The sequence below is a fragment of the Pelecanus crispus genome, chromosome 1 (assembly GCF_030463565.1).
Source record: "Pelecanus crispus isolate bPelCri1 chromosome 1, bPelCri1.pri, whole genome shotgun sequence".
Classification (NCBI taxonomy): Eukaryota; Metazoa; Chordata; class Aves; order Pelecaniformes; family Pelecanidae; genus Pelecanus; species Pelecanus crispus.
The window spans coordinates 23,170,511-23,184,405 of record NC_134643.1 but is presented as its reverse complement, the minus strand read 5'-3'; the positions used below and the strand labels follow the sequence as shown (position 1 = coordinate 23,184,405).

The following is a 13,895-nucleotide window of genomic DNA, read 5'->3' as shown; positions in this document are numbered from 1 at the left end:
ATTCATCCTAATGTAGGAAACTCTCATCAAAAACAATCTAAAGGCAGCTCCATCTTGGTCAATCTGCTACAAATTTAAATTAGTATCAAAATGTCTCCACAATACATTTCAATGGGCAGCTGCTCAAGCTCTTAGCAAACATATGACTTCAGTAGCTGTTTCTAAATCCAGATGGTCAGGAAGTCACATTACTTGCAAAAGAAAGTTTGTTCTTTTTTCATATCCTTTCTAGAGTTCATTCTAAATAAAACTCACCTACAACATCAGCAAACTTCTATCAGGCCTCCTTATTCATACTTTCACCACATGAACATTTTACATACCCTTATTCCATGAAAAATTAACGGAAATCCCTTCCTGGGCAATTTCTCCCAATGCAACAAAGAAGTTACTACTGAAGCGTCTGCACAAGCTTCTAGCTCCTTATGATAAAACAATTTAGATGGCAAGGCAAGCAATGCAGAATGTGACCTGTAGTTCTTTATGAGTTTTGTGATCTACAAAGACAAAAAAAAATATCCATAGCTGAAACAGATAATTACTCAGACTTCACAGTACACAGCTCTCAAGCAGATGCTACCTTACGATCCGCTAGCATTTAGCTTTTCTAAAGCTGCCAAAGAACTGTATTAAAGGCAAAAACTGCAGGTGTGATCTTCTAAAAGTAACTACTAAATAAAAGCAGTTTTTTTGAAGGACCATCCTTCCCCTCCAAAGAGGGAAAAAAAAAAAAAAAAGAAAAAGAACTGAATGTACACAACAGATAAATTAGTCATTCACTAGTCTCTTAAAACATTCGATCTATAGGCACTTTTTTTTTTTTTTTAATAGACAGTCAGATTGTTTTCATGGGGTTTCCATGGATGTAACCTGTTATTTTGAGGAAGTCCTGACAGGCAGAAAGAGAGCATCAGAACAGCTGACAGAAGAAACCAGCCTTCAAAACTAGAAGTGTATTTGTCTTTAAATGAAAGAATGGCCTTAAGGAAGCATTCCGGTCAGTAATAACCAGCTTGAAAAAAAAATGTCCTGTAGAGAGACTAACATATGATACTCAAGTCCAATGGTATCCTTAAAGCCCACAGACCTCCTGCTCTCTATGCCAATTCTCCTTAAGCATTGTATAAGGAAATGCATCAATGCAAGTTTGCCGTAACAGATTTTAGGAGGAAGCGTGACACGTTTTTCAGTAGGCTGAACCCAGCCTAAAGCCTAGGGTCAAACACCCCTGCTTTTCCCCTTCAGTCTGCCACCAGATTTCCTCCCTCCTCATGGTCATCGAGTCATCTTTTGCTCTCAGTTTAATTCTTCACAGTGTATTACCATAAGAATGGTAAGGCATCTTAGTAAGTGTAACTTTAGCTCTATATTTCAGATTGGGACAATAATTTAAAGCAGCTGAAACATCTGTGTTCATTTTTGTACTATGCTACCTCTGCCACGTAACACAGACTTTAGGTACTTCACCATATAAGAGTTTTGGGAAGCTATCCTTCAGAGGAAGGTGTGATAAAGAAACAAGAACAGTTTCTTTTTTCCCTTCCTGAAACATGATGTTTGCAAGATTAATCTTCATGTTTAAAAAGGAGGCTTGCTTTGTCTTTTTATGTTAAAAGTCAAAGTTGTACGTGTTCATTTATGGAAAACTAAGTTATGGTAAATGTGGACAACAGAGATGGAAGGGAGTTTTAAGCCATTATTTAGAATTCTGCTTTGTGCACCATATTTGACTTACTCTCCTCAAGAATAGAGAACTCCTTCAAAGAAGGGTTTTAACATGCTGGAGGGCTCAGCATCCTTGCTATTCAGATTTTATATTCAAAATAATCAAGCTTTCCTAGAGAACTAATGCTCAAACTAGACTTAATCACTAAGCATCAGGGAGCAAAAAGGTCGTAAGGAAACAGCAGGAGCCACAGCTTCTCCTTTTTTTTGATTAGATGAAAAAAAAATAATTAAAATTGTAGTTTTACTCACCAGCAAAGGATTATATGCTCCACAGGCACTAAAAGCATCCACATCTCTCAGATATATCTCTCTTGATGTCAATCTTTCCAGCAAGGACATGTTTAATCCAAAACTCAGTGCAATTTTAGATTTTATTACTGGCCCTAACTGCTTTGGATCCCCAACAAGAACTATCTGTATATGCAATTAAAAAAAAAAAATCCATCTTGTATTAAAACAGTTATTACAAAATATAGTTTCAATAACAACATACACATTCCGAATCCAAGGGTCAATTTATATCAAGTATTCTGCTTTCCTCCAAACATCTAATCTGTTCGCAAAGAAGGGTCAGGCCCAAGACAGAAGTACATTGTTGTCTTAAACTAAGAAAGCATATTTTATTTAGACATCTTCCACACACTGAATCCTGTCCTATCAGCGCAGACTTGTTTTAGATGTAAAACAACTCATTTAACTGTGGGAAATGGATATTGTGCATGAATAAGATTTATTACAAGTACTCAGAATTGCATACTCGTTACCAGGAAATGGCTCCTTGCATTCTACATCATTCACAAAAATAAAAAACAGTAAACCAAAGCTTTTTTCCTTTCAGTAAATGATGCTAAGAGAAGTACCTGTCCATTAGCTTCTGAAATCAACCCAATAGGAATCAGGCTCTCTGGTTCACTTGCTTGCCCTGCCTCATCCAGAATGACATGAGTGAAGTGTCCAAGCCTAGAATTAAGTAACATAAACCCAAAACAGGGCTGTTTTCAGATTAGTTCATTCTGCCACCCTGTGGTTGACCTCAGCAATTCTGTTAACTTCCTTGCCAAGTGTGCCAGGCAACTCCACACAGACAGAGTAATGGGCATTTTCAACACTGAATATAGAAAAAAAACAAGCCGGTAACTTTAAATTGTCATCTTTGATTTCGCTTACATACTCTGATATACACAACCACTGGTTATCTTAATTAAAGTGTTGTTCATACCAAGGTTAAGACACTTAGAAAAGCCTTCCTTACTCTCAATTTCCTTCGGCTATTTAATTAGAACAATGCACTTGGCGTAGCAAAGACAATCCCCAGGCTTTGTTTCTACCAAACAACTCAAGCCAGTTAGGCTTTAGAGTGTCCTTTTACAAAGTTAAAATCAAAATCAGAGAAATCTTTACTTAACAGCTCTTGACATGGTGGTTGTTTACAGGTGACTGGATAAAAACCAAATATGATCTTATTTTTAGTGTGACAATCATTTTGAGGCAAAATGACTGTCAGCAGCAATATAATTTCCAAGGCTCCCACTGGTAGTGGAGGAGAAGTTATTGTGTCAAAAATTTTTAACATTATTCAAGATAATTCTTAAATTTACCACGGAGAAAGTCTCTGCTGAAACATTACTAAAACCAAGTGGTTTCCTAGGAAGACAATTTCAAAATAGAGGCACATGCCATAAGCTGTATTAAAACAGCTCAAGTTACAGTACAGATGGTATCCAAAAGCTGTGGGTTTTGTAGCATCCAGCTACCTCAGTGATGTTCCTGTCTATAATACTCTACCGTATTTCTGTTTGATAAAACATTCCTGCACTGCTGCATGTGGTAATTATTATCCTGAACCACGACGCTTTCCGAATATCGTCACCATCTTTGCAGTAAGGTTTCACCATGTCATCAATTTGCTGCAGGAACAAAAAGGTATTTTGTAAAACAAAGTGCCGCTCTAAAATGAAACATTTTAATTTGAGTAAAACCCACTGAAAACTATTTTAGAAGCTGAGCAAAACACTTAGATTTAGACCCATTCATACACTTAAATGAATTCTTCATTAATTTGCCTAAACAAAGTAGTACATATGCACGACATCTGTGTTTTATTTATTTTAAGGATCAAAACTGAACATATGGATGTTTTATATACATACATATATATGCATATATTTACATACGCATATATAAAATGCACACACAATGCGTGTGTACTGTATAAAGATGACAATCCTACTTACTTTTCTGTGTAAGTAGTCTCAATTTGAAGACAAAGGCTTGACTTCAGTAACAGATTTCAGGATTGCTTTGCAAGTCAAAGCATCTGACCACATTAAAAATCCCACTGATAATGTATGTGCTGCTTGGGGAGTTAAGCACTGCAGGAAAGAGGTTAAGATTCCATGCTCATACAATCAAATTAAGGACTATGATCAACATTTTCCAGTTAATCTTCTGGAAAAGCTGAAGTAATATGTTCATACTTTGGATCCTAACCAAGCCTAACCAGCCTAATAACCACAGACAGTTACATTACTAAATCAGTATTTTATGACCAAAATATTAAAATGGAAATATTAACTGGCAGATATCTATACTATTTACCTCTGCTGACCTGAAGCTAGCGTTAACTCGGACCATTGCTCCCGGTTTTAACAGGTTGCTTTGATGCAGCCGCAAGCAAATCAGATCTGTTGCAGCATTTGATGGTGCACAAACCAAAATTCGACTATCTGGTAGGGTATAGTGTATCTACATTAAAGAAGATGGTCATTTAGAGAAGTAGCAACAGCTCAAACATGCCCATTTTATTTCACTGAATACAGAATCCAGAAGAGTTTTGCATACACGTTATTTTCATCCATCCTTTTGCAGTTCAAGAATACTAGTCTTGACAGTCATGAATTAACTACTCTCAAACTGAGTGTACCGACAGGAGAATTCATTCACATGGTTATCACATTAATGTATACCTGCGCTTCATGAATATATTATGCACTACTGGAATCACAATTTAGACACCGTTCACTAAAGCTTTAAACACAAAGACAAGACGACTTGAAAATAGGCCATTCAGGAATTCTATTAAATCCATATCAAGATCCTTCCTCTTTCACGAAGCTATAGAAAATGATCCTAAAAAGAGTATTTTGAAAACTCCATGGGAAAAAAAATATGACGGTACTTACAGAATTACTGTAAGTGTTCCAACACCGAAAAGATTAGAGATGACTGATTTGTCATCCACCATTACCTGTAAAATAGCTTCAATTACTGTTAACGTTTTTCCAGTTCCTGGTGGTCCAAAGAGAACATAAGGTGTTGGACGACATTCGCCACTCAGTATCCTTTTCACTGCCAGTTTCTGTTGATCATTCAGCATAGGATTGAAAAATTCACCAGCTGTCTGTCTAAGTGTCACAGTTTCACCAGCTATAATCAAGATAAGCATGTATTAAAACTCCACATATATGTTTTTAACATACATAGATTAAAGCAATTCCAATTCACATTATGCTTAAAAAAATTTTAGTTTTCCGTATGCAGTAACAACTAATGAATTTCTCAAAAATTCTGATTTCATAGAATAGCATGTAGAAAATAAGTCATTAGTATTTCAGAAGTGCAGTGGATCTTTAATAAAACTGAAGTCAGAAAAGGACTGTGACTACATAACCCAACAATCTGCGAAAACTCCATTCAGTAATTCTAGCATCAAGCTCACTTTTTTGTCCTAGAATAGCAAAATTTCAGTAACTTTCAGTAACTGGTATTTCAAGGATAGTACCAGTACTAGATGACCAGTAGTAAGTCACGACTACTGAAATTTTTTTCTTAATCCTGTCTGAATTAGCCTACCTTTAGCTTTCCACAGCAGAATCTTATTAACCCTTGGACAGAAGTGCATTCTAGGTAACCCATTCCATATTTCTTTAGGCATCCTATTGCTACAAAGTGATAAAATCACCCTCTTTGGCAATTCAGTGCACTGATATTTAAAATCACACTTTGCAGAAAAGCATAGGAATGATCTGAGCTTTCTGAAAACTCTTCTAAAGTTTTAGCATCTTTGCCAAAGCAGCTATCTCAGGATGAGACAAAACATCCCAGTAACAAATTGGAAACTTTGAACATGACCAAAAATTTTCCAGTAAACAACTGGGAAATGATAACTTATTGAGCACAAAATATATCACTAGATGTTTGCTGCCCTCTCCCTGGAGGTGCTCAAGGCCAGGCTGCATGGGGCTTTGAGCAACCTGATCTAGTGGAAGGTATCCTTGCCTATGGCAGGGGGGTTGGAACTAGATTATCTTTAAGGTCCCTTCCAACCCAAACCATTCTATGATTCTATGAACTGGAGATGTTTAAGTAATCCACAGAAAGACTCCAATGAGACTTCCTGCTAGTACTGTTCTAGAATTTGTCTTTAAAAGACAGAGCACAAGGACACCTAACGGGTATCTTAGTCAGCCCTGGTTTACTGAAGTGATTGCAATCCTGAACTGTCTGTACTTGAATATAAAGTATTAAAGCATACCAAGTTGGCTGGTTTGTGTAGCTACTCTCATCACATCTGTTATGTTCATCTCCCGTGATGCTATGCATTTTGCCTGTTTGTTCTGCAGTTTTTTGACCTGAAAACAGCAAGTGAAAATAAATGCATTTTTAATCTTAAGATGACAGGCAACTATCTTCACTAACACTTTTGAAGTTGCTAGGTTTTAATTTTTCCCATTAAACAGCATTATCCCATTAAATAGAATATCTACTGTGACGACGAAAAATAGAGTAATAGAAGAAGGGGCTAGGAATTCCCACCTTAAGTTTAAGATTTCTAAAAGTCTGGCTTATGTTAACATTAAACATTTATTTCACAAATACTTTGTGGGCTCAGATTTTGAAGCCATGGCTGAATAACTTGTTTCCTTCCACAAAAGCTAGCATTCACATTACATACCACTAAGCAAGATGATACCTCTTTCAGATGGCAGCATGGGACAAAACTGCTTGTAGGGAATGTGGTGTTAGCAAGGTCCTGGACCAGATGCCTCAATCATCTTAATACTGATCCTAATCAAGTGAAGTGATGAGTGTTAGAGGTTGATTACTCCTTCTTGTACAGGACCGAGGTATCATCCAGAGATGTTTGTTGCTTTCCCAGAGCCATGATGTCAGGGAAGGACTGCAAGGCTCATCTAGTCCTTCTGACTACTCCCTTTGCTGCCTACCACGTGGGTACTAGTGACACCTTGAACAGGTCAAGGGGAGGATCATATAGCTCTGGGGTAAGCATGAGGGGTCCAGGTGATTTCTCCACCATCCTTCTAGTTAAAAAGAAGCAGGCATCTTGCAGAACAATAACTAGCTGTGCTGCTGTGCTCACCAGCATGGCTCTGGGTCTGTGTGCAGGAGTTCCTTGGCTGCACATTAATTGCAAAACCAGAGACGCATCTGAGGATGGAACAGCAGCAATATCATCTGGTGGTCTGTAACAAATCCCCACCAGAAGGAAGACAACATGGATGAGACTTCTGACAAACAACTGGCATCAGTGTCCTGATCATAGGTTGTGCAGCTTCCTGGATCTTTCAATCATTCACACACCTGTTGCAATTAATCCAGGAAATGCCCAGAATTTCTAGACTGAGTTGGTGACAGCTTCCTAACATAAATGGCTGACATACTGATCAGAAATAACAATCTACTAGACTCGCCGCTCATATACAGGAAAGAGCATATGTCCATGTACCAGCTTTTGTTGCAGAGATTGCAAGATCGGAGGAAGGCTAAGAAGGTAAAGCAGCGGAGTCAGAACTCTGGCCCTTCTAGAGCTAACCTCAGTTTCTGTAACAAATCACCAAGCAAAATTCTCTGGGAAGCTACCACGTGGGGAAAAAGGTGCCCAGAAGAGCTAGAAGTTGCTTATTGAGAGATCATAAACAAACCATCCTGTTACACAAGATCATTGGGAACTTCAACAGAAGGCCTGCTTAGCTAAGCTTGTAGCTTCTTGATGAATTTATAAAAAGCTTATTACAAGCAGAAACAAGGACAGGCAAAATATAAAAGCACAGTTGGACAAAATCAGGAAGGTCAAAGAGATCAAAGTACAGCGGAGGCTAAAATGTGGCAAGAACAGAGTAATAAGAAGGGATTTAGCAAATATTGTGGTAGAAGAGAGACAGTTCAAGGATCATGGAGGCTCACAGATGAATAAGAAAAGACAATTTATTGATGGATGACATGGTTAAAGAACTCAGTGTTCTTTCTGCCTCACATGCAGGCCTCCAGACTCCTGTGCAAAGTAACAGTATGGGAAGGAAAGGTACAAGTAACAGAAGTGGAGGACCATGCTACAAACTGCTTAGAGACACTGGATAGAGTAGATGTGATTCACCACGCTGATACAACAGTGGACACTGCTGCCTATTATCTACAATAAAAAATAATCACAACAAGCCAGGGAATGTCTCTGACAGCAGGAAAAAGCTAATATTGCTCCAATTTAAGATGGACAAGGAGGACCTGGGGAACTATAGCTCATCAGCCTCACTGATCATGGAGTATCATGGAGCACATCCTTCTGGATTCCACATCCTTACATGATTGGAAAAAAGGGTGACCAGGAATAGTCAACATGGCTAAACCAAGGGGCAGACCTTTCATGGCCAATCTGATCTTCCTCTATGATGAAGAGGCTATTATGTGGACAGACTATTACGTGGACAAAAGAAAAGCGGTCATTGTAATACTCCTTGACCTCAGCAAAGCTTTTGAAATGGTTTACTTACCACACCATTCTTATTTGTAGCCTGAGGACATATTAACTAGATCAACAGACAGTTAGACGAGTTGAAAATTGACTGAATTACTGGCCTCAAAGAGTATTAATTAAGAGTTTGATACTCAGCTGGTCAAAGGCTAAGAACCCCAGGGTTGTTGTTGTTGTGACCAATATTGTTCAGTATAATCTTCATCAATGACTAGGATGAGATCAAATAACACCCTTGACAAATTTCCGGACAACACAAAATCAGGGATCATACCTCAAATGCCTGATGGTGCATTTCCAGTTCAGAGTGACCACGAGAAACTTGGCAACAGAGCCAACAGAAAACTCATGAAATTCAGAAAGGTGAAGTGGAAAGCTCCACATCTGGGATTGCATAACTGTGTGAACCAAGACAGCCCAAGAACACACTAGCTGAGTAGTAATCCTCAGGCCCTTTTCAGGATCCTGGGCTACTGTGGATGCTAGAACTGTATACGAGCCAGTATCATGTTCTTGTTATGAACTGGAGAGTCTTTGGCCATGAGGAGGCGAAGAGGCAGTCTAATAGCCCATGATGGCTTAAATCAAGAGGTTAAAAAAAAAAAAAAAAAAGAGAAAGAAGACAAGCTCTTCTTTGTAGTCACATATGATATAACAACAGACCACATCCACAAGCTGCAAGTGAAAGATTCATACTGGGAATTAGGAAAAAAATCTTGAGTGGAAAGGTGGTGAAGCACAAGTTATGCAGAGGCTGTGGAATGTCTAGACAAAAATAAAGAAACACCCTCCCTACCCCCAAGCTGACTTGATTTAGTGTTGGTGACAGTCCTGCTTCAAATAGGGAGGAGGACTAGGTAACCTTCTGAAGTCCTTTCTAAGACAGATTTCTACATTTTCTCCATATAATTTAACTAGCAGTTAAGAAATCTGGGTAAATCTGCTCAGAACAAGATGATTACCTTCTATCATAAAATTATTTCCTGCCACAGTGACAGGACTTAAGTATCTGCTCAACAAAACCAGTCTAAGGCAAATCTGACAATTCCAGTTATAATCATAGTTTTTTTATAAGTCCTTTAGATTTGAGATGGGAGTGTTACCTTAATAGTATGAGTTATCATAAAATCCCCTGTCCCCAGGCAGCAAACAAAAACTTCTGTCATCAGAAAGCAGCAGAATACAACTCTGATTCTTTGATACTCCATTATGCAGCTCCTTTCTAACAATAGCTGTACAGTAGGTATCTGTTATCAAGCTGAATGGTATTCAGCATTTTAAGGAACATTTACAGAATAGATACCTTATTTTCCTGCTGGCAGCATTGTTCAAGGCCATCATCAACACCACAATACTCAGTAGCATTCTGGGTCTTGATAGCTCGTGGTGATTGTAAGACAAGCCTTTCCGGAAATAACACTTCAAATTTAGAGGAGAAAGAGAAAGCAGAGAAATTTGAAAGCCAAACAAACACTACGCACATTTTACTGATTAACATTACTGCTGATACATCAGCTTGTTCTGAGTTGCCAGAACTGGTTTACCAGAACTAACATAAAAGTGGTAAGGACCTGTGTGAAGTTCATTGGATTGTTCTACTCAAACCAGGGAATTTTCAATAAATTCTGAGGTAACACAAACTACTGCCATCTCACTTGCTATTATTAGAACAGTATGATTTCTACAATTCTTATTGGCTCAAACAGTTCACAAAGGTTTGTTTCTACTCCTCTCCCCTGTGATGGCCAACGGATTAAATCACTCTGGTGAGACCTACTCTAGATTCAGAGAGTTGCTTTTTTTTAAAAGAAAAAAAAAAAAAACCACTACAGAAAACACCTCTAAGAACAAGCTATAATGCATTCTTCTCAGTACATCCTGATGCGAAAGCAATATAAAACACAAGACTCTCCACAAACAAACTCTAGACAGCTTAAGTCAACTGAAGTGTACCTTTTTCACCCAGGTAGATAGCTTGCTCAACTGCCAACTGGCATCGCCTGCTAGTAATCCTGTTATCAGAATACAAATTTGCAGAGTAAAGTAAAAGTTTACATTTCCATAAACTACAACAGCATATGCCTACAAGGTATCTGGTATCTTTTACTATGCACCAGTACATATAAAAACAGGAGCTTTATATAAAACCACTTGTTTTTTTTTTAAAGAAGCATTTATAGAAAAATATGCTGCAGAAGTGTCAATCAACAACTTTGCTATGAATAACATTGATACATATATTCTGTAGCTCTTCAGTGAGACAAAGATGGCCTACGGTTCCAGACTTAGATAGTCTTTCAAGGAAGTTCTCTGCAAAGCTGATTTTACAGAGAACATTAAGCAACTCTGTACAAATAATAACATCCTATGAATAAAACAGAAGCATAAAGGATGGGTGGTTAACACCAGCAATTTTTTTTTTTTTATAGTCTTGCAGCCATATTGGTGTATTTTTTTTTTTTTTCTTAAAAAACCAAGAAAAACAAAGCCAAACCCACCCCACCTCATCCTCCCCTTTCACTGCCTGGCATTGGTGCGATCATTGAGAAAGGCTTAAGACAAGAATCCACTGTAAATCATGACTACAGTTGCAGTCTTTTACCAATGAATGTAGTGGCAAAAGTGTGTTGAGGGAAAGAGGTGAAAGAACTGGCAAGATCTTAATTATGTCCTTCTCCTATCTGTCTCCAGCAAAACAACCAAGTGACAGTCATGCATATTTTAAATGTCGCTTTACTAGAGTAATCATTAAATGCAGCTTTTTGGAAACTTATAAAAATACCTGCAATGAACAAATTCCACATCCATGGGTTCCAAGTTGTAAGCCTGTTCAAAGTCTGCATTAAATTTAAGAGTAACATCTTCATTACGTACCTGTTGCAAAGATAAAGTCAGTTTACTGATGGAGGTTTAGTACTTTAAACACAAAGAGGCATCTCTGAAAGCATTGAACCCCCCCATCACTGCCAAAAAGAACACCCAGATTTACCTGCTATCAACATGTTGCATATCTAGATGACATTATGAGTGCTTTCAGAGCAGGTGAATATTAAAATCTAGAAAGACTAGGGAAGCCGAAGTCTTCAAGAAATACAATAAAAATACAAAATCACCACTCAGAATGTAGATAAAACAAATCAAGCTTCCCAAAAGTCAGGTTAAACTAGTCTGTAATTCCATGAATTGCCAGCTTCCCCTTTGAAACTTGTGGACCACAGTACTTTCAACAGGAGATACGCCTTGCTTACCTCAGTAATATAGGCAAGGTACTCTATTATATGCTCAGAGTAGATCTGACTTTTCAGTATCACCTTATTACCTAATTGTAAACAAAGTTAAAAGGCAACACACTGTTACAAGGAAGAGTAAAATCTTTGCCACAGCACTTAATTTCTTCCTCTTTTGCATGGTTAAACTAGGAATTTGTAGGATGCTAGATGTTAACTAACTTCAGCAAAGTTGCTGCATCTGTGAGTGCCTGTTCTGAAATGCCATATGCGGTTGTATATTACATTTTAAAAGGCACCCAATATCGATGCCACCAGACAACACCTCCTGGAAACAGTATCTTGTATATTATACTATTTGAGATTCTGAAATCAATTTTAACTAACTTTCGCAGCTTTTGCTTTTGGTACACCTATTGTCTTCTATGTTATTACTACATTGCACAGTTTATTTTTGCTGAAAGCCCCACCAACTTTTGTACATGAAAAATCCTAAAGTATCTGAACATGCATAACAGAAACATGCAATGTTGCTTCAGACAGCAGCTACTGTAAGACTCACATTGAGACACTAACAGTGCAGTTCACCTGTCTAGTAGCCTAGACTAATAACTTTGTGTTCAAATATGTGAAAGACTTCTTCAAACCAATGTAATTTGTATTGCATTGAAAATATTGATGAACATGCTATTTTGCTTTATCTCACATTAATTACTACCTGTAGTCAGGTGAGGTCTGCCCTCTTCCACTCCTGGCACTTCCAACACTAACAAGTTCCCATTCCTTTTCAAAGTAACCCCACTCATGGTAAAGTCTTTCATTTCCATTTCTGCATGGATCTCTTCAAGCCACAAGAGAGTAGAAAACTTTGCTTTATAGTTATCTAGATTAAGATGCTGAAAAACAAAACAGTATACATTACTGTTGTAACTTCTACACAAAGATACAGAACCCACTGTTCCTAATATTACACAAAACACCTCTTAAGACAGACTGCACAGCAACTGGGTTGCCAATTAAAGCACCTAAATACACGTATCTACACACTAGCTAATATTTTAAACTCCCCCAGTAGTCAAAGCACAATTAGTACAGTCCTTGGAGCTCAGATACAATAGCTAGTCAGCTCAAGAGTTAACCAAGTTTCTCTCTGCCTCAATGGCAGTTTCAACATCTGAATTCGGGGGCAGTCTACAAACTGAATTATATGCTCGGCAATCCCAGAGAGCGTAAAATCTAAGCACGCTGGGCAGACATGGCTGAAGAGATAGAGTCATGCCAGCGTTGGCGCTGGCTGATGATTAAAAAAACTTATGGCAAGCTGAAAGAACCTGAACTTTCTCCCTCAGAGCTTAGTGCATCTCACTGAAGAGGTATTCTCCAAAAGTACAAAGCTCTATCTAAACAATGACTGATAGCACAGAATACTTTCTATTTGGTATCTTCTCACTCAAATCCAAGGCAAATGAGCAGTGCTTTCTGGACCAGACTTAAAACAGTCACCAGTACCAGACAGAACTTAAGGTGTGGTTAAAAAAAGTTACCATTAATGGCAGGCTTTCAGTATAAATTTATTTCAAACACTACATTGTTTTTTTTTTTTTCTTGAGAGGATCACTAACTTGCTACCTTAATGCTGTGACCTCAGGTTTTGTGTGAGCTGTTTAGAAAGCAGACAACATAGCGTTTCACATTTTTGAAAAATTAAGTATCAGCCCAAGTTTATAAGTTCTTAAAAAGTTAGTGGAAAAAAAAGAATGAGTTGCAGCGATATTCTACCAGAAATCAGGACAAAGTTTTGGAGAAGGAATCACTGTAATATTCTTGTTAGACTTCAGGGTTTTCTTTTTTGTGGCTTTTTTTTTTTTTTTTTAGTATTCTGAAATTGCTATACTTGCAGGAAGAATTTGAACAAGCCATAGGGAATTAAATCTGAGGATATTTTTAAAAAGTTTTGAACAACCAGAAAAGAATCCTCTGCTATTGCAATAACTTAAACGTTTATTTCTGCTTTCATTTGCTATGAAACAACTGCTGGACTACTGTTCTGACACCTCGAACACCCCTTTCCAATGATGCATAAAAAGTGAGAGTGAAGAAGAATCTTTGTTCAGCTTCTGTAATATCCCCCTCTCCATCCCCAGTATACTCCCTTTTCAGTTTTTCACATT

At 37.8% G+C, this 13,895-nt stretch overlaps 1 protein-coding gene across 2 annotated transcripts in view; it reads right to left on the bottom strand.

Moving 5' to 3' along the window:
* MOV10L1 (Mov10 like RNA helicase 1) overlaps positions 1 to 13,895 on the bottom strand; it is a 39,157-nt gene that overhangs the window by 5,283 nt on the left and 19,979 nt on the right. Inside the window, exons 11-22 of one of the 2 annotated variants that reach the window (XM_075719420.1) lie at positions 12,443 to 12,620; positions 11,746 to 11,816; positions 11,280 to 11,371; positions 10,451 to 10,509; positions 9,801 to 9,916; positions 6,263 to 6,359; positions 4,976 to 5,154; positions 4,327 to 4,473; positions 3,514 to 3,635; positions 2,589 to 2,688; positions 1,978 to 2,142; positions 324 to 497 (exon numbers count right to left, since the gene is read on the bottom strand). In XM_075719420.1, coding sequence (XP_075575535.1) covers positions 324 to 497; positions 1,978 to 2,142; positions 2,589 to 2,688; positions 3,514 to 3,635; positions 4,327 to 4,473; positions 4,976 to 5,154; positions 6,263 to 6,359; positions 9,801 to 9,916; positions 10,451 to 10,509; positions 11,280 to 11,371; positions 11,746 to 11,816; positions 12,443 to 12,620 — 1,500 coding nt within the window. The remainder of the gene's footprint in view (positions 1 to 323; positions 498 to 1,977; positions 2,143 to 2,588; positions 2,689 to 3,513; positions 3,636 to 4,326; positions 4,474 to 4,975; positions 5,155 to 6,262; positions 6,360 to 9,800; positions 9,917 to 10,450; positions 10,510 to 11,279; positions 11,372 to 11,745; positions 11,817 to 12,442; positions 12,621 to 13,895) is intronic. The other variant, XM_075719430.1, reaches the window with a different exon arrangement.